Here is a 25,378-nt window from a genome sequence, read left to right on the forward strand (position 1 = left end):
AAATAATTTTTTTATTTGCCCTCCTAGTTACATGTGTTCAATGACTGGAAAATTACAGGTAGTTAAGGTGCCACTGTGTATAACTGAGTACTTGAGGAATGTTTTCATGACAAGGACGAGCTTTCTCGTTAAGCTTATCACTTTCTTCGAATGAACTATACTGTCACTACTAGCAAATAAGTAGAAAAGACAAGCAACACAGACACGCATTGCATTATGCAAGCCGTTTGTTCTCACTGTTCATTAGAGTCTTCCCAATACTGTATTTAATTAATTTACTTTAGGTTACAATAGTAATTTCTGCCTTTAGAGCCTGTTTATTCTACCTCAACTTCCATTTTTTAAATTTAAATAAGAATGTAAGTGCTGAGTTGAACAAAACAAAAAAAAAAAAGGAAAATCAGCCTTTCTATTTGCATTATCTCATCCAAAATAACATATTGAACTTTATTCAGAATTTTAAAAAAAGGAAAACAGAAAAAAATCCCCAAAACCAAAGTAGTATAAGAGACTATGCTTGAGAAAGTAACATAAAGACATGCTGCATTTCAATATTCTTATGCTGAAGTCAGTGTTTGGTTTATGATTAAAAAAGGATGACAGCACATTAAACATTTGGCTAATGTTTCTGTCTGTAATTGAAAGTCGACTTTTTGTGGTTTTCATTAGTGTCAGGGTGTTCTACACATACTCTGTAAAATGTTCCTTAAGTTGCCCTGTTCAACTTCATTAAGAGAATTAAACAAATTATGACAGCCACAGTTATCGTGACACACTTACATACGGTTTCTAGTCATGAAGTCAAAAAAATACATAAATACAGAACTCACCTTCCCCTGGCTTGTTCAAATAACTCTGCAAGGGGTCAATGCCTATTTCTTGTTCTTCCGTTTGCAAAGGGTGACTGGTTTCCGACACAGAATGATACATACTGGCAACAGCGAATTCCAACTGAAGGGTATTTATCTGGAGGAAAAAAAAAAAAAAAAGGAGTAACAAACACTTCAGTGTTTCTTTACCTGTTTTTCAATACACAAGTCAATAGTAAAAATGCTTAAAACTTTTCCTTATTTTCCAGGCACAACATCACCATTAGATGTCTAATAGTGGAACGACAGTGCTTCCATTCAAATGTTTTATTATTTGGAGTACAAAAGAATTGTTATAGTGTCTCCAGCTATCACAGTGCAAATGAAAGTCCAAGTGTGGTTTCGACAGACTGTAAAGTGGGGCAGGAGCCTTTCTCCTTCCTTTTTCTAGATTCCCTAACCCATCTTTTCATCTGATTCTAAGGAGAACTGATGCTAGTCCTTGGGGATGATAAAGGTTATAGAGCAAAGCTGAGGTGAGAACCATCATCATCAGCCTTCTGGACTCAGGACTTCTTATCCTAGAAAAACTTCCTTTTATCCACTTCTTTTTCAGAAGTCATAGGTCAAGTGTAAGATAACAGAGATGCAAATATACGCAAAAATAGAGAATGAGATAATACTGACTGGTATTATGGCTGATTTTTGTTTTATGAAGGTTAATATCAGCTTTTTAGAAAGACAGTGTTAAGGAAGTATTTGAAGAAACATAATCAGCTAGCTAGTGAACATTTACAAAGAAGTTCTTCCAAAAATGAAGGGCAAAGGGGGAGAAAGCACAAACCCAAAAACCCAGGACGCAGGTGACATGGGTACATCATGACAGGCTGCTGAGTGGCATTCACATCACTATCAGGTAAGTGAACAACAACTATGTTAGAAAGTCACGTGAGGAGTGTTGGAATCTAATATTGGCTGCAACAAATACGAGGATGCCAATAAAAGGGTGAAAAGCAGAGACGTCAGAAGGAAAAATGACCTTTCCAGTGCATTAACAGTGCAAGAGTGCATTTTTCAAGACCGCATTTTGGTCACTGTGCAGCAATTTATTAACTTGCAACACAAAAGAACTGTGCCAGCCAAATAGGTCTGACTTGCCCAAGCCCACTAAGTCGCTACCTATGACTGCCAGTTGAGTTGTAAATATCACTTACTGTAACTGCTTATTTTACAAGCACCATAACTTTCTAACTCCAAGAAGATTATATTTAAAAATAAATATATAACAATAAACACAAAGAGGTATGCACCTACACTTTCAGGATTGGTATATTATCGATTTGAAAATCACTCCAATTACGCTTTTCCTTTGGTTCTTACAAGGCATGGCACTGCTTTACATCTTCGGTTTACTGTCAATAAATGAAGGGGGACCAGGATTCTTAAGACCTTTCTAGTTTTATACACTATGCATTTGCTTCATTTTCCTACCAAGTTATGTGAAAAAAGATACTAAATAACAAACAAAGCCAGCTGGGCCACTATTAGGCATTTCCTTCCAACCAATGCGCCCAGACAATTTCCAAAAGGATGCTCTTGCAGCTGTATTCCCTGAGGCTTTTGGCCCCTATTTGTCCCAGCACCTGTGTTAGTGTGGGGCTGAAATCATCGCACCATCACCTCTCACTGCTTTTTAACTGGAAGGGAATACCTGAAGCTCTTGGGAACAAGCAGCCGGGAACTGAGGGAAAGTACGACTGCACACTTCTGCAGCGGTACACCTTTACGTCAAATTATTTCAATCTTATATGATAAAACACACCACTAAAACACAGAATTGCCTCAAACAACTCTGTACTAGCTCACCAAAATGTATTATAATTGCAAGTAGACATCGTGTGTTTCCTGTGTAATTTATAAACCATAATCATGAGCAATGCATGAATGGTAACTTGGAGGAAAACATTTATAAACTTGCTAGCCACTTAAATAACATATCAATGTTTATTCGCAGTCTTATGGCTTCATAATATAGAGAAATGTTTATAACTACCTGATATCTTAGATAAATAAATGAAAAACTTGAAAGAATTTACTCTAAGAAACAAAACAACAACTTTGCAGAAAAGAGATGTTTCTAATTTTCTCCTGCTGGAATGTAGTTGCTGCTATGGCTCTCTTTGCTATATCATTTTTATTACCTTTCTACTGTTCTGTTGATTTTGCCTTCACAAAAATTACAAGCTTATTTTGAACTGTGCTGCCAGAGCTTAACTTCTTATTTTTATGCTACACTATCTGACCAAGGCACAACCCTGAGTGCCTTTCAAACTAAGAGCCAGGCACAAAATGACCTTATCAGCCTTTGTAGCTTTAGCAGCCACCACTTAGTTAAGACACAATACGCTTCAGACTTACGTTGTCTTACATCTGTAACACGGTACAAAATTAGCTCTAGTAAGTTTGTTCTTCTATATTCTTTTGTTCCACATCCACCTTCTCTTTTTTAAAATACTCCCCAAATGCCATGCCTTTACAACGTAGGAGTCATAATGTACTTTACAGACCATTAGAGCAGTTTAAAACAGCTGAATAGATTTACTTCTGATACTCACACAGTGACTTAATCAGTTACTTGTGTTTGCTTATGGATACATTTGATTAGTGTTAAAAAAAAATATCACTACCTATTAGTCTTGTCACTCCTTAGTCCGAGCAATTTTCTTTACAGTTCTATACTTAAGATCTTTTCAGCTCTTCTAACAAAGAGAACTATTAAACAATTATGTTTACACTTGGGATCTTACTCTGAGAAAGATTAATTCTTTACAGGTTTGTGGTTGTTCATCTTAAATAAGATGCAATTCAAAAACATTCTCAACGTGAAACAATAAAAATGTTATAAAATTCTGAAATTCAGTTATTAGATTACGAGACTCAATACTGGCTATCTAGTTAAACCTTAACATCTCAGTTGAAGCTAAAAGTGACTCATATCTATTCCTACTTTTTTTTTTTTTTTCCCCCTCCAAAGATGAAGGGCTAAAAAACCCCGAAGATTAAGCACCCTTCCCAGCACTGGGAGTTCAACTATTCTTTAATATACATGAAAAAATAATTAAGGCTGCATATGGAACATGTATCTAGCTAGGGAATGAAAAGAGACGCTAACCCACCCATGAGCCCAAGGAAAAGACGGGCAGATGAACGTCTCGCCCGGCTTCTCTCTGCAGGGAAGCGGTGCCGGGGCAGGACTCCGCGCAGGGCTCGGCTGCTCCAGCCCCACGGATCTGCTCCTCACCCACCCACATGGAGCGAGCCCACTCTGCTTTTCGGCAACGGTGACAGCAGCTCATCAGTACATCTGTGGCCTGTCAGCCCAGGTCTGCAATGGAGGCCACCACAAATCCCTCCCTCGAAAGGCAGGCTCATGGACTCCAACACAGAACTCCATCAGACATGAAAAGGCCTCTGTAGAGATACTTGCTTGTAGGGCATCATCCTCTCCCCCGTGACCTCCTCCTTGTTCCATAGGTGATAAAATACCAACCTGTTTCTATTAGGAAAAACTTCACTGATGTTTACTAACATCTACTTCATGAACAACCTCTTTCTATTTGTTGTATTAGATAGTCTGATTTAACGTACCCATTCTAATTCAGAGAACTTTTCTTGCTCTCAGTGAGTGCTTAGCTTTGAAGTCTGCTGCTTCTTTTCTAGACATGAGGAGGTTTGTGCATCTGAGAGTTTACAAATGTTTTGCCTTCCGTATTAGTTGCTCTAAAATGTGATAATATTTCTATTACCTCTTGCCATAAATTAGTCTTTCTTACACATTTATGCCTTCATCAGCGTTGCCATTCTTCCTGTATCCAAATCTGTGAGTTTGGAATATTTTAAAAAAATATTTAAAACATCCAAAATGAAAAGCCCTTCTTCACCAGACTGGCAGTGGCAAAAGCCTCAAACCAGCCATACTTCATCTGCCATTAATATGCACAAACTGTCTCTATCCATCTAGGACTACAAGACAAAGATAAAAGTCTAAGTGAGATGTGCTTCTATCATTAGCTAAACTGCCAATGAAGCACCAGTCACATCTTGACTGGAGTTGGGCAAAATACGGCAAAAACGTATTGCACAAACATAAAAGTATGTATCTATAACCAGAACTGTACAAAACAGTGGAGTCATCTGTAATAAGATTATAACAACTGTTCACATAATAAACTGATTATAATGAATGTTTAGTTAGGAAATGAAAACTTCAAAATGAAAACAAATGTTATATAGTTTCTTTTAGCTGTGAGACTATTAACTACCATGAGAGCAAGTGGCAAGACTACCCTAACCTCAAAAATTTGGTGGATTTAAAATCAGTATTTCATAAATAAGACATAGCACATTTGAACATGAATACTGTACCTTATTTCAAGTGCTAAGACATTCATTTACCTCTTCACTTACAACAGATATTGAGTACAAATATTCGGCATTCAAAGGCGCAGTTTATGGATAATAAGCATTGTTTCAAAACCAGTTACTAAATTATTTCAATTAAAAAAAAACCCAACTAAAAATACCTCATCTAAAATGTTTCCCTTAATCAGTGTTTATGTAGACTTCTAAAAAATGATTTATCCAAAACATATAAAAATTCATGTTTAAGTATTCACATTGTCTGTGCAAAATTAGAAAATATAATCAGTCTCACAAAGGATATTTTGAAGGTGTAACTGAGTAGATGAAAAAGAATTAGGCAATTTTACAACATCCATTTCCCCTCTCTCCCCATCCTCCCGTGGTGATATGAGAGGAGATGAACTACAGCTGGAGGACGTACTTGGGACCAGGGCAGAACTGCACAAATCGCAGCACTTGCCCCACTCTTGCCCTCTGACAATCTCTTACCCCTAAATGATCAAGCAAAAAGAAAAAAAAAATATGCTTAAAGAAGGGAAAAAGAAAAGCCACTAACATAGAGTAAGAAGCTGAAGAACACTGTTTCACCTTGGCTATGCTAAAAATAGGAATCAGTTTATATCAGTACCAGCAAAGCTACCAGAATATGACATTTCTGAAAGCTACTGAAGCGTACCAAAGTATTTAAATAATACTTTGCATTTATTCTATTAGACTGTATCAACCACCTTCTCCAAATTATCTTCGGGCCTTTATTTCATGCCATATAGCAAAGTTTACCATTTTAATTACTTAAATTGGTGACAAGTAGAGGAAGTACTTGTTTAGCTAAGTGATAAATGAGCTGCCCTGTGAAGTCAAATTGATTAAAATGACCTGACTAAAAGCAAATGTCTGATGTGGTAATGGTCTTATGCATGTTTTGTTAAGTTTGACAGCATCATGTTATGAGGGTTCACAATTCTGCCCCTCATTTGAAACTTATGAAGTAATCAAGCATGTTAGCACACAGAAGTGAGGATTCTCCAGAATGCGAAAACATTTTAAAGTAGATAAGGAATTAAGTATTAGGAGAATAAACATGATTGTGTTTGTTTAAAGCAATGAAGTACAGATGACTTGCAAATAATCTAGAAACAGTTCCAGACCCTGGGTTTTCTTTCACTGGGCAAATCTCGTGGGCCTTAAATTATTCCTCCTAAACTTTTCTCTGAATATAGGACTGAGCAGGAGACAGTCTTCAGCAAGAACTTTGGAAAATGAGGACCATTTGGCACGTTTCAAGCTGGATACTTTTTACTAAGACACTCATTCATAGGCATTTTTGAAAATTTTGTTTCAACCTGTAATATTCACTGTTTTATTCTTTGCTCTGGGAGTGATTTTTACTCAGGCCACTTGGACCACCTATCCCATAGCACTGAGCTCTTCTGCCCTCCCTCCCTTTATTACCATGACCACCATTTAAATACAGAAGATACTAGTTCAAGTGTCTCCAACAAAACTCCAGCAAATTCAAACAATCCCCTCTATGCCCCACCCAGTTTAAAATTAGCTATGGTTTCTACTCAGCCACTTCCACAGGTTGCCACCACCCGCTGAAGAAATACCTCTTAGGAAAACATTTACTAACTCAGAAGAAAAGTGCACAATTTGACAAACTTCGGATAACATAAAGCAAGTCTGTTTTCTTTTATAGAATGTATCACATTATGTATCATTAAAATAGAATGATGCAAACATATAAATGGAGTGACATGGTAGAGCAGATTAACATTAACATCAGCTGGCGTCCAGAACAAGACAAACAAGATCATGCCACTGATGGACAGGTTAACAGCCACTGAGCCTGATGATCATGAAATGCAATTAATTTTGTCCCATTTAATAACATTTCCTGCATTTTAACTTCTGTCTGTCTGATCTTTAATACAAAACCAGAGTTACATTGGACTTTAAATAAGTTAATTAAGTATTAAAATCAATCATGTGAAAATCTTAATATTTAATATTGTTAGATTGTATATCAAAGTGGTTTTATTATTTATTTACTCCAAACCTTTCCAGAATACTTCATGTGGCAACAGGGGGTCTGTATCTCACAAGATAAATGCATTTACAATGCCAAATAAATTATATATAAAAGCATTTGTCTTAATACATGTCATTCAATATTAAATATCACCCATTGGTACCACCCTGAAACCCTAATCCATTTTTACCAACCGCACATTTGTATTATTCAAATGTTGTCTATTAAATAGTTGTCTCAAGAGCCACAGTAAAGGAATACATACCTAAGAACAATTGTCACAGGAGCTTTAAAGCACTGTCTACAGATTTAACCCTACAGCTTTCATGTCTTACCAGTAGTTAAACATGCAAAGTATAAATTCAGTAGTGAATTAAAATGTCAGGGATAAGAAATAACACAAATAGCCTGGCACCATGACAATGTATTCTTTTGGTAATTCACATGATAGTTAAAAACTTTTACGCTGGAAGTTAAAAAGGAAAAAAACCCAAACAAAACACATAAAACTTTATCATAAGTAAACACTTTATATTCTGGTAATTTGGAAGATAGGAAACCTTCCACATATTTGTTATAGGTAGGGAACACCTTCATGCAATTGTTAGCTTATAGTTTTCTTGAGGTTACATGATTCTGTAAGATATTCTAGTTTGGCTAGGGAAGAAAAACTTGAATAAAGCAGAGAAGACTTAAATCATTATGTAATGTTGACCACTATATTCAGTATCCAATAGCCTCCTACCAGCCTTGTCAACAGTGTTCCTCAAGGTCTAATGCTACAAATAGTGTCATTTGACATTTATAGTGAAACAATTTCTCTCTTCTGCATTGAAAAAGATGACAATGAAAGTATAAGCAGCATCAACCATCTTAAATTCCCAATACTACAGTTATGCATTCAGTATGTTTTCATTTAAAAAAAAAAAAAAAGTCAATGAACAGGTGAGATAATAGCCAAAGCCAGTCTCAACTTTGCAGTTTGAATTTCCTATAAAAACCTAACCCGACACCCTCAACACAAAACTACCTGTAGTTTTACCGCAGGCTTATGTGACAGCTCCACAATGAGGCTGTTAAGAGAACACAACTTTGGTCTAACTTTGATTTCAAACAAGAAATACCTAAAAGGATCCAAAGTCAACAGCTAAACGTAGCCCATGTCCTGAACACTCCTCCCCCCACCAAGATCTGGCTGTTTAGCAGCAGATGTGAAAATGCTATATTGCCGTATTTTCACCGTATTTCCATAACGACTCAAATAGAGGAAGGTTCCTCGTAGGGGTGGAGGGGAGGTGGCATGGCAGGGTTTCATTTCTCATGCTGGAGAACACCATGATCTCACACATGATCAAAATTATAACTGAATTGGCATAACAAGTAAGATTTGATGAAATACATTATGTCAGCCAAAAGAGTGAGAGCACTGCCTTGTAAAAAGAGGTTACCTGTACTTAGGCTGAAATTGAAAACATAGGAAAAGGTTGATAATTGCAATAATAAAACACAGAAAGAGAGAAGACAATATGTGTAGAAGACATTTGTTGGAAAAGGATATCTAGCTGGACACTGGCTGTCCAGTAAGTTCTTGGAATATATTGGTGAAAAGGAATTTTTATTTAATTGGTTTACATTTTGTTTTAAATTAGAAGGAAGAAAAAACAGACAGGTCAGTCACTGGATTAAACTGATCTAGATTCTAAGCCACAAGTACAAATCAGCTCAAAACAGACGGATGAAAAGTTCAAATGAAAGTGCTTTTAGCAGGACAAAGTTCATGATTCTTAGGAAAGGAAGGAGGTGAAAAAACATGATAATAAAAAGAACAAGATTTCAACAAAGCAAGCTTCAATTTTTAGGCAAGAAACAGAACTGAAAACAGGAATTCAGTTACGTTGGTCAACTCTTAAAGAAAACTCTCATATTATATGTAGGCTATCCTGATGCAGAGAAAGGACAGAAAAGGCAATGATGTGAACTTGGCTAAACTGCAAATTTCAATGAACCAAAGCATAAAGAGGAAGCACATGAAGTAAAAATGAGGTCATATAATCCAGGTTGAGTATAAATAAGCACAAAGTTGCAAGGTCAAACCAGAAAGGCACAGGACAAATAAGATGCCATTAACAAGGAACACCAGGAACAAGAAGAGAACATTATGTACCGTGTAAGGATACACATATGCATACACTAGTAGGTAGAAGAGAACAATGAAAAGATATGATCTTCTATTTAAAGAAGAGGGGGAGTTGCCAAAGATGACAATGGAGGCGAAGTGTTTTCTGCTTCACTCTTTGCTAAGATCCGGTTGCAAATCGATGGCTAACATGTATAGCACCATTTAGACAGCATGTGGGTTAGCTCAAACAAAGAAAAGATTAGAGAACTACGTAAATCAGTTCTTTTCAAATCATCACGTACAACTCAATTTAAGGTAATTTCATGCGGTAGTTTTGACTTAATTGATACTGTTGTCAAAGAAGGTAGTCCCATCCTCTTCCCCCTGACTGATCATTACCCCGTGCCACTTTCTCACTACTGGCACAAGTATCTACATGGAACCAGGCCAGTTGACTCATTTGGGTTGAAGCTATCCTGCCAAAAGAGTAAATTTTAACCAAGACCAGTTATGACCTTGCGCTTGGTTAGAATAATCAACTACAAAAGCACAAGATGAAGAACAACCAGTTATGAAGCAGTTGTGATGGAAAGGGTATGGGCAAGTGAAAGTGAGGCAACACTACCATATTACTTTGAAATAGCCAAAACAAGTTGATAAAAATGAGATGTGTAAATCTTCTCCCATCATCTGATACTGGTAAAGCCTAAGCCACAACAGTGTATCCATCTTCACAAGGACTGCATGGAAGGACAATAACCAGCTGCTGCAGTCCAGAGAAGAGCAACAAGACCAAAGAAGAGCCTAGAAACTACAATCTATGGTGTAAGGCCGAAAGAAATGGAATGTTTTACTTCAGTTAAAAGAAGGGAGGGAAGGAAAGCAAAATGCAGTAAGATTTCAAATGTGTACATCATTTGACTATGAAGCTACTCCCATTTCTTACAGTAATCTAACTATGCTGAAAACCTTATTCATATTAAAATTATTCAAACAATTGGAAAGCCATTAAATGAAATAAATCATTTGTTTATTTTATTTTAGAATATATTTTATCTACCTGGTTACAAAACAATTCAACATAATTTAAATTAAAGCTTTTGCTTTCCAAAGATAGTTAAGAAGCTAAAGTGGTTTACTGCTGTTTATGGTATGGAAATGACTGCTTTTAAGTATTTAAGAGTTTTACTTTCAGAAACACACAGGCGCCATGCTATGCTATACACTTTATGTTTTAGTAATACATATGTAACTCGAAGGGCCAAAGAATGTCAAGACTGAAAGAAATCATCAAAACAGTGAACTGGAAAAAATGGCAGCTTAGCCTGCAGCCTTACCCAAAATGATAGTAACTAGCTTAGACACTAAAAGTGTATTCAATGAAATAAGTTTCTAGGATATCACAGCTTTAAAGTAGCAAGCAATTAATCTAGGATTCAGCCTTTATTCTTTCACTATTTTTAGAAAACAGTTTCCTACAGGGGTTGACAGAATTTTTATAGGAACACCAGCATGTTCACGCACACACGGAGGCATTTACATCAAATATTTCTCTTCTAGATATGCAGATGCTAAAGCAGCATGGTCTCATGCTGAGGTAAAAAGAAAGTTGGTGTAAACCCTGTTTCCTAAAGAAAAAGAACTATTTCATGTGCACTTTGAAAGGAACGAGAGAGACAGAATTCGTTTTGTATCTTACAATGAAGTTTCTACATAACATGAAGAAACATAAACCCCCAAACAGGCACAGTTCTAGAGGAAAACCAGGTGCAAGAGGAAAGCAAAGACAAAGCGCTATCTGAAATCTAATTCAGCTACAGTGCAGTGAATGCAAATTGCAAGGCCTTGCCATTACTTCTGTCAACAGGAGCAGGGGTTTACTTGAGTATGTCTAAAAGCCATGCTCAAGAGGAAAAAAGCTTCAGAGTAGAGCTACCCCGGTAAAAAATATGCTGAAACTTCTCACAAATGCTCTCTCTCACATCAGTCTCAAGACATACTCTATATAAAGACCCAGGATTCATGTCATGTACTGCCTGCACACATTGCTTCTCTTCAGCCTTGCCACACCAAAAGTAACAAAAGCAGGGTGCTCATGAGCCACGCTAGGGGCTCAGAATTTTCTTAGAATTCATATCTAGGATGTAGTGAATTTCAAACGGCAGTACCTAAATATGCTATGAATGACTTTTTTTTTTTTTTTTTTTTTTTTTGGTAGGAATACACCACTGTATTTCAAGCTACTAAAAACAAGACAAAGCAGGTTCTTCCTATTCCAGACAGTGAACTCTGCTGCTCAGCACATCCTGCTGCATTTCTTGCTTCTGGTCTTCAGGACCTCTTAGTACTAATTCCTCTCAAGACTAATAATATTATAAATGGGAGAAAAATATAGTGCGACGGTCTTCCTTCTTTAATAATCTGACCTGTAAATATAGTGTTATCTCTTACAACTTGTTTTCCTATCCCTTTGCAGTCTCATATTTTCCATCCAGATTTTTGAGCAGCTGGATGAAATGTTCTGTGCTTTCCCGTACATGCACATCAGACTGTCAAGGGAACAAGTGGGTTTGATGAACTCTTCAGACAGAGGAGCTAGGCGGGCAAGGTCACTGTAGCATAATGATTTCTATAATGCACTGTTACTTAGAGGCATTTATTCCTCCTAAAATATTCTCTGGGCAGTCCCTGCTCCTTGCCAGAGCATGTAAAACACAGGCATAGAAGTCACTAGTACGAACAGCATGGTACATCAAATACACACTGTCCATACCACTTCAAAACCTGAAACAGATGCAGGTCTTAAACAGCAAGTAGGAAAGCGGTACTTTGCAAGGTTATACAGGAACAAAAGTTTGGCTATAAAAATTATTTAATTGTGCAGAATTTCAGAAATTAAAATTCATAGTAACAATAAGAATCCATAACATAAATTAATTCAGAAATAAGGATAAAATACACTGTTTAAATTGAGAAATATTAATAAAAGTGACTTGCAATTTCTGAGTTAACAGGGCTTTTTGGTTTGGCAGTAAATTTGTCTTACCAGAAACATCTGTCACCAACAAGTTTCATTCTCTTTACCGTAAGTCCTAGGTTTATTTTGCTTTAGAAGTGGGTCAACACACACTATGCAGCAAGAAGCAAAAACCTGTTTTTGCGTGACATTTTTAGACAAGACATAAATAGCAGGGCAAGATCTCAGACATGATCAGAAGTAGTTTGCTAAGGGATCAGTTACCCTGAGAATTCTATATGTGCTTCTGCTCTGGGGAATGAGAGAAGAACAACAGGCAGGACTCACTAAAGCTTTTTGATTTTTAAGAGGTAATTCAATAGACTGACGGCTCCTAAATGTGTTAGGCTTAGTTGACTGTTCACTCTAATTCACCAACCACTATGACATGACTGAATCTCCCAGTGTCTGAATATCAGGTTTTGTTGTATACAACCAGCAAAAAGGAACTGGAATACCCACAAAACAATGAACAGATTTGAAGAATTATGCTGGAACAACAGCTGCCATTATACTTTACAGAAAGCTTGCAACACCTTTGAGGCTAAGCTTTTAAGCCCTTTTTATTAAAAAATATAACAGATGTAAACAAGATATGGTTAGAAACTCCTTGATTAAATTTTTTCTATTGGTTTCAGAAAGCCTTTGCAGACAATTTTCTTGTCTGCGTTAGACAGACTGGTATGATGTTTTAAGAATATTTAACATACAAATCACGATAGCATTAACGCTCTGAATCAAAATAGATGTTTCCACATACTTCTTTCCAATTCATTTTTTTTTTTTTCTGTCCTTCTGACCAATTTTATTATTTTCTTTCTCTACGAAGACACAAAATATTAACTTGAGAAAAGGTAGTTTTCAGAATTTTTACTACTGCAAACTCTCTATTATCTCATTCTTAAACTGGTCATATGCAAAAGCCTAGGAAAATGAACTTTTTGCTAGGTTGTTGCATTTCTGGTAAGGGTTGAGCTAGAGAAGTGGCCCAGTTCAGGCAGAGAAGTGACCTACCAGTGGCCAGGCTATGGACCACTTAGAGTATTAAGAAGAGTGAAATGAAAATTTTGAACTGGATCCAGAAGTAAATGGAAAGAAACCAAGCACATGGAATATGGGTAGGATCTGTACTCACTTTTCGTTCTTACTTAATAGTAAGGCTGTGCATCTTGGAGCACCTAAAATTAGTAGTTACCTTTGAAAAATTTGGTCTGTCATGTATTATTCATCTTTCTTTTCCTCCTAAAAGGAAGACATAAGATGGCAGCGGCAGGTGTTCTTAGCTTCCTGATGGAAAAGGAAGAAAATGTTGACCGAGGGGACAGATCTTTCTTCAAAGGAGAGGTGACAGACAGATATTGCCTAGCTGAGCTGACTATTCTCTGTAAAACACATTGCAATTCCACCTGTTGCCAGGAAGTCTTGAAGCTGAAGGATTTCTCAGGTGGGCAGCAGATCCTCTGCCTACTCATCCAAACTCCCATGCTTGGGAAGTTCTTGTTCTTCACTGTGGAAGAAAAACGGAAATCCTGTTCTATTTTAGCATTTCTGACTTAGCAAATCACTGAATACGACAAACCCAGACAACTTTAAAATTGTCATTTTTGGTTTAGAGGTTTTGACAGCATTAAAGCCAAAACATAAAAGACAACTGAAATTAAATTATTTAGAAAGACAGAAAATCACTCCTTTACTGTGCTACTCCAAGCCAGCTTTCTTTCTCCCAAAGAAGCCCACATAAGACTCCCTTCATCCATTCAAATAACTGAACACGGTACTCTTAACATAAAGATTTATTTCTAAAAAATGTCATCTAGGATATCTACATGAAGTCAGCTTGCTAGAGAGAATATTTCTTCACCTCCTTTAAATTCAAGATTTCCTCTGTATTTAGTGGAACTCTTTTAGTGCACTGATGTCAGAAATAGCAGATGAGAAAAGTGATCTCACCTTCCAAGGACATAGACGCAGTTTGGCTTTTAAAAGGTAACATAGAAGACTAAGGAATATTTTAACTAAAACTGTGTGCATTCTTTTTCTCAAAGCTAGTAGGAATGATCATGAGGGACGTGCAAGAAAGAACAGAGTTTTTGGGTTTGTTGGGTTGTTTCTTTCATGATTGAAGTACCATTTCACCACTAAGTTCCTCAGTTCATGGAAAAAAATGCTTTAGACCTTATCCATACCCTAACACTATATGTTAAACTTTTATACTTATTTCCTACAAATGGCGACTTTCATGGATATGTGCCGTGCTGTCAAAACTCTTGATTCATAATATCAATGGTCTTAAAGATAACCTCTGAAACAACTACTCTGGTTTTCATTCCCGTGAATAGTAGTCTTGGTACAAACAGATGTCTGAACACTTCTTCAACTTTAATACAGCAATAATTTAACTTAAGACCAGTTTTCTGAATTAAAGGCACACATAGTCTGTCGTATCCATCCCAAGACTTACACTCGTATGGCACTTCTGTACAACTCAAAATCAATTTAGTCATTTTGATTCTAGTTTATATTTAGATAGTCCATCATAAAAGAGCCCAGAACTTTACCCTAACCTGGGTCCTCTGTATGCCATATGTATATGCTATCTACTACATCAATCAAAATGTCTCACAGTTCAGATGATGTATACGCAAATAAATGTACTTTACCTAGAGGTCAAAATAATTTCTGAAAGAGCACTGTACATACTTTCATTTTTAGCTACCTCCTACAACCATGAAGTATGAAAAACTAACAAGCTGCAAAATAAGAAATTGAACACCATACATCGAGTTTCTTTAGTGTCATGCTAGGAACGCTATAATTATAATCAAGAATACTCTATTTTTACTGTACCTTTCTACCTTGTGGCACATGACAGCCTATGCCAGTTTTGTCACAAAATATTATTATGAGGAAGAAAATATTAAAAAAAAAAAAGAAAAAAAACCAGTTCTGCTACTTTGAGATCACATGTGCAGGAACTAAGATGTGGATTTGGCTTTTTAAGATGGTCCTTATATGTTTTGCCCTTATTCCTGTCTCAGCTATTGCAACCACGTAATACAGTCTGGGCAGATCACCGTGACAGTGGATAAATTAGGATTGCACTGCCATCAAGTCTGAATTGTTTCTTAACAAAGCTACGAATCAGCCTAGCTCTGATTTGACAGAACTGTGAGACTTTCAAAACTGCACTTTCAACACATTAAGTACAATGGTTGGGATTTTTCAAAAATGTTTTAGAAATGCTGAGAAATAAGGTAGGTTGAAATGTATGCATATCACTACATCAGTTGCATGAAGAGAAAGCTGCAACACAAAGGCACTGAAAAATGCAGGAATACTTGTCTACACATGGTAGGAAAAAAACCCAATTGCTGAAATGCTGATGGATCCACTTTCATGTTTATTTCTTTTTTAACAAGAGAGCAACTTTCTTCCTTTCATAAACATTGGACAATATTAGGCCTATAAGCATAAAAATTTTCTAAAAAGCCCTATAATTTATTATTTCTTCAACTTTGATCACGAAAATAAACGTACATAGCTGAAACAGAAAAGGAATAGATATATCTGGCAATTCAATTTAACGACTGTGTAATATAAGTGTGTGAAAAATAGTTTCTGAACTTGTCATGAGAGGCTACAGAAGACTGAATTCTGGCTTCTCTAAAACTTCTATCGATTTTATCAGGATGCATAGCCAGCCTCAGTGCTCTAATGTACATGTACAAGGGCCACTGGTCTAGATTCACAAGAAGTTCTGACCTTGAGATTTTTTAGTTTCATTTGTTCATCTGAGTCCACTATGTAATTATTTTAGGAACCTTTCTATATTTCAGTATTATGCATATTTACGGTAAAGATTTGGCAATGTAATTTAAATATACTGCATGTTACTGTGACTTGTAGGTATCCAATTAGTAAAGTAGAGGTCTGCACTTGTCCACCTCACCTTCATCTCTGAAAAATTAATAGATACCAGATGCTGTGTAATGACTTACTGAAATATGCAAATAAAAATATTCAAAGGGCCTTACTAATTTTATGACAACAAAGTCCGTAGATGTAATATTCCAAACAACCCTAATCCTTATTTTCTTAAGCATACACATGTACAACTAAACACAGAGGTAAAATCTTACCTTTTTGTACAGGAAAACAGGATTTGAGTTGGAAGTCTAAATGTCAACTCTGAACAGTATAAAATTATACAGAATAAGGAGGAAACTGGGCTGATAGTGCATATAAATATGACAGTGTATTAGGCTGCATTTAATTACCAGTTCAAACAACAACCTGATCTAACCTTTGACAAGTAAAATAAATGTTCTGAATAATTTAACCAAAGCAAACATTTGCTGTTAAATGCTGGCTAATTATAGTAAGAGTTGCACTGAGAGGGGGAAAAAACCCAAAAGAGATGGTAATTTATACACTTCTCCTGCAATTGCTACTGCTATTCCTTGAAACCCTTGAATATTTTTTTTCCATGCGGGATAGCTATTAAGTATCTACTTCAGGAAAAAAAATCTGTCTACGTTTAAAGGAAGAAGCACTGTATTAAAATAACTAGCCTTAATTTACAAACACTGAAGAAATACTGCAAATACAGAAAGCAAAATAACATTTGTTTCAGGAATATCCACCTTTTCTACTGATGGTTTTCTGATACAAAAAGTCTCTGTTTGTAATGCTCTGTATCACACTGGAAGATAAGAAGGGGTAGAACGACAATTAAATATTTTTCAAAGTGTCAGTGTAAAATCACACAAAAGCCTCATTACAGGATAGGGGAGCACAATTCAGTCATGTCCAATGCACTTCTGAAGAGTAATGACTAAATTTAAGTAATTCCTTTACATAAATACTAGATCGACAATTAAATAACATAAATAAACCAGAGAGATTCTTTAAAAGCAATCCCTGCCAAATTATGTAATAACAAAATAATTCCACTGCTATAACTTTTTCAGATATATTATCTATAGCCAGATATACTATCTATATGAAATACTGAGCTTGTTTCAAAAAGAAGCTAAAGATCTCAGAAAAATAAATACATATGACAAGGACAAATATTTAAAGTCAGCATGCTTCCAATATCAGAACATCAATAACCATGAAACTGAAACCATTAGAAAAAAGGCTTTTTTCCTGCAGCCTATATGCCTTCCAGTTGTAGGCTATTTTTGAAGAAGTGAATGGCTTTTGCTATCTTTGGGCCAAGAGTTTCACTTATTTACGTGATGAAGAGTTAGTAGCAGCATCAGCTGTCTATCTGCATACCCAGTAACTATGGTTCAGACGAATCAGAAGACCATGAAAATTTCACACACAAGCAATGTACGGTAAATGAAAGAAGCCTATAAATCCCTAATCTTGAATATATATTAATATTTGAAGGCTTTATATAATCTGCAAAGTAAAAAGTGAAAACCATTAAAAATATTAAAACTGACTGGAAGCATGCTCTTCTCTTTTCCCAAAAGTAATTTGTGTGCAGATAAGTTTTGGCCACAAGTTTCCAAGACAAACATATTATTTTTAAGCTACCTTTTATGTTTTCATAAATATTTAAACTCTCCCTGAAATTTTAAATATGTTTATAGAGACACAAATGCTAACATCCTTAGCCTTTTATAGTTAAAAAACATGAATTAAACTATTTCTTGCACACTGTAAGAGAAACAATACTTAAAAGAAACAAAAAATAAATTCACAAAAAAATTACCAAATTGTTTACTTGATAATGAGTCAGGTGGATTCAACAAATTGAAGTGGATTTTCTAGCTTACAGTGTAAACTGAATATTGGAAAATTGAGTTTGAAGGTCATTACTATTTTTGCTCCGCAGCTCAAGACAAAGTCTTTAAGTAAACAAAGTAGTAAATATTTTGACAAGATCCATGCCTGACACTGGAGAAATTGAAGCACAGAATTAATTTTACACTGGTTCATGCCAAATGGACAGTGAAATGTACTAGGGGTTTTTTTTATGCTGAGGCATCCATAAAAACATACTCAGCTGTATTTGGACAGGACAAAGGGAAATCTTATGCAGTCATTGGTAAATGCAACAAATCAACTCTTCCCCACTATTATACTGCACATAAAAGTTTGGCATTTAAGAAGAAAACCGGAACAAATCTTCTCTAGAGTTGTTATGCTTTTTGTGTTCTGCACTTGAAATGTTAACAGGTTCAGCAAGGTAAATTTCACGAATAGGAGAGATTTTCACCTTTCTGTGAATTAAAAGGCAGCAAGAAAAAAAAATAGCCACTCGATTCTAAAATTTTATATTCTCCAAAATATTTGTATTTAGATAAACGATGAAATAAACAAAACTATCCAGGTCAAAGGTTGCAAGAGCTGGTGTGAAGACTGCTTACTGACAAGGAGCTCACACTCAATGCCAGTCACGCATCTGTGCCAATTACACTTTCCTGTTACTGCTCATTTTCTGAACTGTTGTGTACTTTAAGAAATACAACGTCAAACATCTAAACAAGAAACATAATACCATATTTTATATTTAAATTATTACATCTGATAGAAACATCGAAAGAAAACCTAGTGTACTAAGCTGCTGAGGTACTAAACAAAAGCATCTCTCTTGGCCACAGCTGCAAGGACTATACACTGTTCCCCGATACTGGCTTTGGTATCAGTCTGATACAGCAGGCGGCGTACCTGGAAGGGTGATTATAAATAAATAATCTAGTTACACATGTACTTGGGCATCAACCAGCTAATATCTTTACGGAGCATGGCCCAAGTAACAATTAATTTAGTCTGTACTGGAAGTTTCCTGCTTATTTTAGTTTGCCCATACTTGTAAGGTCTTCCTGAAGAGAATTCACTTTTGTGTAGAATGGCTTTGTGATGTGGATTAGCCTCCACAAGGGATCTGAATTGACAATAATGAATTCACTTTATATAGTGGGCTAGACTTAAATGCGAAGTGAAAGGCCAGTGCCAGCAGAGTTCAGTGATCAGCCACTGTTGTTCTCTATATAATTTACTGGTTGAGTTTAATAATTACAGCATTGCCTTGATAATCTGTAGCTGCAGCATACTGGGAAGAGAGGAAGAGAAAATGCTTCTTGTGTTAATAGGAGAATTGAATTTTTTTATTTACATGCAGACCCACAAACTGCAAACAGAGTATTTATAACAAACATCTAAGACCACTGACACTGGTTTAAACTAAAATTAATTTATATCACTCAAATCCGGAAAAACATAATTTCAAGCCTTGATCTTATTAGGATACTTAATGTAATCTTATTAGAATGTGAGCTCCTATATATCAAAGTGTTTTATACATCGCAAATATATTTTAAAGAGCTCCAATAAATATTACTAAACAATTCGCTACTGATCTCCAAACCTAGTTTCACAGGGGCAGATTATTGGATCTGTAACTAATAGAGCAGGAGCAGCAATGCCTTCACACAGGCGATATTCTCGCTGCTGTACAGAACCGGCTGTCACAGGAGTGTTAAGGAAGTTTCCAGGACTTCCTCATCTCTTAACTGCCTGAGATTAAGCGCAGAGCAGCATGCTTTCCAAAAGGACAGAGTACCTACAGCTTCAGCGGAAGCAAATGGGGATCATAGATGCTTAAAATTTCAGAAAATCAGGCCTGGTGCCATATACATGGGAAACGCTGCCAGAAATGTCACTCACAGAATCCATGCCTGCCACTCTGCAGAGATTCATATATGCTTAATGATGGCTAGCAAGTACAGAGAGCAGACCTAGCTAAGGAAAAACAACAGAAAACGAGGCAGGAGGCAGGCGCTGAGTGCTCTGGCTGCGCTCGTATCCCCACTGGCAAAGTAAAAGTAAAATGGTTAAGAAACTGGTAATGCTGATGCCAAAAATTTAAATGTTTCCAAGGAATATAGCAGACCTTAAGAGATAGAGTTTTTAATCTCGTTTGAAACAGTTTCAATACTTCAACATTAATGTATGCACATATATATTAATGAAGCAGACATGTTAATCCCCCTGATGTCGATGTCTGTGAAGCATCTTAGCTCTTACTTCCTTCACCATCAGCCGTGTGTAAGTAACATACTGTGGCAACATATGAATAGTTCATAGCTCCAGCAAGGAATGAATGAATGAACAGTGACCTAAACGCAAGCAGCAATTAAGGTTTCTGTTTCTTTACCCATCAGCTATTGCATACACTCACAGCAAACAAGTGTGTTTTTCTGACATGCACACTTGTCTGTTAATAAGTTAAGGAACTATTTCAGTCAAGAGCCTTTATGTTTTTCCCCTACACGCTTCATTTCTTGCTACATGCATTGGAGTTTTACCCTGATAGAGATGTTGATGACAAGCCCAAGAAATGGAGGTGATGCAGCCTGGGATTAAGGTAAAGAATACCACCATACTTGGAAACCCAAAGTGCAAGCTTTCTGAAAACCACAATGAGAACTTCCAGTTAGCACTTCTATTTGAATTTAGTACATAGTTATACATTGCTTGCAAGACTATGATGTACTACAACAAAGTATCAGGAAAGAGAAAAACTGCGACATTTTAAATGGCAATGAGCATGAAATAATTACAATATGCTATTTTGTTTAGTTCCCACCCCACCCCACCCCCCCGCTTTTTTTTTTAGGGATGTGTGTTGTTATTCCAGTTGGTTGTTTTGTTTTCTTTTGAGGTTTGTTGTTGTTGTTGTTTGGTTTGGATTTTCTATACTTTATGGGGGAAGAAGAGAAAAGAAACAGCACACAAAGAGCCATGCCTGTTCTTTTTCACAGATTCAGTTCCAAAATAATTCTACTAATAAGCTACTGCACATTATCAATACACCAGGTATGTGTTCAGAGATAAATTACATTATAATTCACTCCAGTAAAACTGAATTCCAGTTGCAGAATCTTGTTACAGGAGTAATCTGTAAGAGCAACTGCTGGCCTTTAAGGGACCAGCAGGTACAATTTTAACTAAAAGTAGTTCACAAAAAATACTTTTCCAACTGTAAACAGAATGATTGACACAATCTCACCTGTCAATGCAAACTCTACATAAACCCACTTTTCATATCTTTTCTCTCAGTTTAAGAACTAAATCCATTTACTCTATTAGTATATGGTTCAAAATTCCCAGCCTCTGTTAGTCTGGCAAAAAATGATCTCTGCAAAAATAAGCTGAAGAAAATTAAGACAACCCAGAACAAAGAAAAGAAACAGATCCTGAGAGTTGTTAGTACATTAAATAAGCATTACATTAATGCATTTGTCTTTGTAGAAAGCAGAAAAAAAAAGAAGGAAAGCTATCTGCTTAAGATAAGTAGGTATTTTAGTTGGGTTTTTTTTCTCTTCTATACTAAGCTTTTTAGATACAACAGTGTAATTTTATTTTATTCGTTTTTAATCAAATAATCAATGCAGATAATTGGTCTAGGGAACTAAGAGCCTACTAAAGTGCAAAGTGGCTCCTTTAGTATTGAAGGTAACATCATGCTACCTTGTGATTGTAAAGCCAACAGCTGTAAGGAACATATATTCAATAATTAATGTTTTAATACTTCAATAAACTCTTCACATTCCATGAACAGTGTGCCCTACAGAAATAAACAATCCTCATAATTCAATATTAAGATTAGCTCTGCCCCTTTCAGCATCAATTCTGAACCTATGGCATGCATGAGGCATGTATAATTTTTTCAAAAAGAACTTAATTTTACATGATACTGGTTTTCTCCAGCACCTCACTGTGTGAGAATAACGAGGTATGACTTTTCAAAGCTTTGCTTCCTCACGCCTTAAAGTAGTCAGCAGTGTGCATGTATATGTGTATAAGGGAGTGTTCATGTAATATATACATTACTATATGGGTAAAATACTACCTTTGCAGAATAGAGGATGCTACTCCTTTTACTACAAGATAATGAGAGGGAGAGGGAGAGGGAGAGATCTTATTCCTCAGAACATAACATGAAGTCTTTCACAAATGAGAAAAAAAAAAACTCAGAACCCACTTGTTACAAACAATAATTTAATTTCCTTGAACTCAAACTCTACAACATTCAGCTAACACTGAGGAAACTGGAATGTAAAATGACTCATAAACTGCCAAAAAGCAATATGGGTGAAAACAGAATTTGTTCTCACCGTCAGAGGCAAAAGTAAGAAAATGGTAAAATGCAAACTCTATTTTAAAATGTAGGTAACAAAGATCTGATTGAGAAGAAATACATGATTGGGCCAAGGGAAAGACTAACTGATTGGACTGACAAGAGCAGAACAATTCGGAGACTGCAGCTCCAGGTGGCATCTCAGGAAGGTCCCTATTGCTGCTTTACCCAAAGCACATGAGGGGATTATATCTATGTAGGAAAGCGAACAAATTTGGCAAAGCCATTAAAACAAATAGTGAATTAAATCATAATGGGAGGACTTGTCCACTGTGTGTAATGCCCTCCTGGATATACGAGAGTTGTTCTGCAGCATCATTTCCTGGGTGCTCGGAATGGCATTATCAGTTTTGCTGCAGATTTACAAGGCGCTAAGGTAGCTGTAGACTCCCTTTCTCTCTCTCTCCTGTCCTCCCTCAATATTAATCTCACCTCTGTTCTTGAAAATTATTTACATAAGAAATTAAAAATCATGTCACAGAGATTATAGGAAAGCCACCAACTCAAATTTTAACTTTTAATTCTTCTTCCTTTTAAGACTTCCTTGTATGTATTCATATATTGCTTTTCAACCTTGCCGGAGCTGAGAGGTTGGACACTAACAGTCCATAGAAGAATAGGCTCTTTCATGATAAGCCAATATAGCTCTAGGCCAATTTTGGACATTACTTGGCAAGTGTTACTGTATTAAGGAAGCAATTTTTCAAGGTTCACATGCACCAAGTGCAGTGTATACTATACAGCTATTAAAAAAGCTGCATGTAATTATCTACTTAATTCAACATGTCCACACAACATTTACATACAACTAAAAAAGTAAAAACTCAGAGAAAGCAAAATCTCTCCTGTATGATGCTCTCGGATAGCTTAGGTTCCCATTTCTTTCTACCATATCCAGTAACATTAGTCAAAAAAAGAAACTTGCACATCACATGCCATCAGGCTTAGGAGTCTTACATTCATGTCTGCAAAAATTATGAAAAGGCAATCAGAAATTTCATGGACAGTATACATACTTATTAATATGATCTGTTTTATTGGGTCCCAATGAAAACATCTTATTAGTTCTACAATTAAATGATTCAGAAACCATCCACACTATCTTTGCCTTTTAACAGTTCCAATCAGTAGCAGATCTAGGTGTAATCAACAGCAGCAGGGGGCTTTAGGAAGCAAAACAAAACAAAAACAGTAGGGATCTTTACTAGTTTACAGTAATTGATACAAGGAGATGTTATATGTTACTGCAAATTAGCCCAAGATATGGAAAAGCTACATGAAAATTCCCTATTTTCTACAACTACCATTTCAATATAGGTATGGCAATACAATAAGCTTTTAGAAAAAAAGGTAGTATTTAAAGTTTACTGAATTCTGTGCTGATCTACAAGATCTTCTTTATCTCTTTTTTTTGCCCTCTCTATTTTACATTTTCTGTAACAAGATCAATATTTGGGTTACCATATAGTCAGAATCCATAGATGTCACCCCTTAAATTTGTGAGTGGGTTGCAGGAGTGACATGAAGTCCCCCTTCTGTAGGAGTTGAGCACATGGTCTGAACAGCACTTTTAGCCCCTGCAATGCATGGTAGCGAAACTATGTTTCCCATATGTTAGTGCTGACAGGCTGACTGATATAATTTCAACTCAAAGAAACTTACATACAAGTTATTTTTACGCTTTTTGATCCTCTCCCTCTATTAACAGTGTCCCAGATATAAGAAAGGAATACATTAAAGAGAAATTGATAAGTGGTACAATAATTTATGCACCCTTTGAGTGCTACAACATCTGCATAAAACGAGGCCATCACCTTTTCGATGTCAAGGATCTTGGGATAGTTCCAAATTGTAAGTATTTAAATCTTAAGCTTTTAAATTCTCATTGATTTTAATACAAGCGCAAAGAGATAAGCATCCTTGTATCTTTTTGGATCTACCCTTGCTACCAACTCTGAAAAAGATTGTATCTAGCCACAGCCATGCAGCATTTATAAAGGACAACCAGTGAGCATCTCCTAATGAAAGTCCATGTTGTCACGTCTGTAACAGTCCTAACCTTGCTAATTTAAAGTAAGTTTGCATAAAAAGAGCAATCATAGTTTTGGACTGAGGCACAGGCAGAGCCGCAGAGATGACACACTCCAACCACCCCATCTCCTCTGTAGAACCAGAGAAACCAGCATACAGTCTGTGGGTTGCTTTCTTTGCAGCCAGGTGACGACACATAAAATTCAAAATTTGTAATGGATGACTCGCTCAATGACCACCAAATGAGTATCAGAAAGTCTTATACTTGCTTGAGCCATGGTAGCCTCTTAAAGTGCAGAAGTTTGAAATTACATAACCACATCCAATTATCTACTTACTATATGGATAATTTTATTCTTTTTAATATTGTAATAAGCCTTGCAGCAAAGCCTACTGCTTTAGCACACGGCGTAACCAGAAGTACAAGAGCGGAGCACACTGGGGTCAAGCCATGAGAGGAAAAACTATCAAGTGGTATCACCACCATACTTTTGCAGGAATACAGCAATTCACGCCCAGAAGCTGCCAACACTGGATAAAACGTATCACCTCTTTCGCATCTGTCCTCGGAAGAGGCCATTCTCCAAACAAAGTTTATATCATTCAGTGGAAAGGCATCGGTTGAGCCAGTTAAGATCAGCCACACAGGTGCAATAAATTCCAGGATCAGAAGGCAACTGCCTTACAACCCACAGGTGATAAGGGAAGCAGTTGTAGAGGCAAAGCGGGGGACATTTCACCAAATGCTAGAGCAGAACAGGGCACTGTCAGGGACTGTTGACATGGC

General features: G+C 36.3%; 1 protein-coding gene across 9 annotated transcripts in view; it reads right to left on the reverse strand.

The window, feature by feature from the left end:
• Positions 1-25,378, reverse strand: part of TBC1D5 (TBC1 domain family member 5) — a 326,232-nt gene that overhangs the window by 196,954 nt on the left and 103,900 nt on the right. For all 9 annotated transcript variants that reach the window (XM_065628207.1, XM_065628203.1, XM_065628204.1 and 6 more), the window contains one exon: positions 831-966. In XM_065628207.1, the coding sequence (XP_065484279.1) occupies positions 831-930 (100 nt within the window). In that variant the 5' untranslated portion in view covers positions 931-966. The remainder of the gene's footprint in view (positions 1-830; positions 967-25,378) is intronic.

The sequence above is a fragment of the Caloenas nicobarica genome, chromosome 2 (assembly GCF_036013445.1).
Source record: "Caloenas nicobarica isolate bCalNic1 chromosome 2, bCalNic1.hap1, whole genome shotgun sequence".
Lineage (NCBI taxonomy): Eukaryota > Metazoa > Chordata > Aves > Columbiformes > Columbidae > Caloenas > Caloenas nicobarica.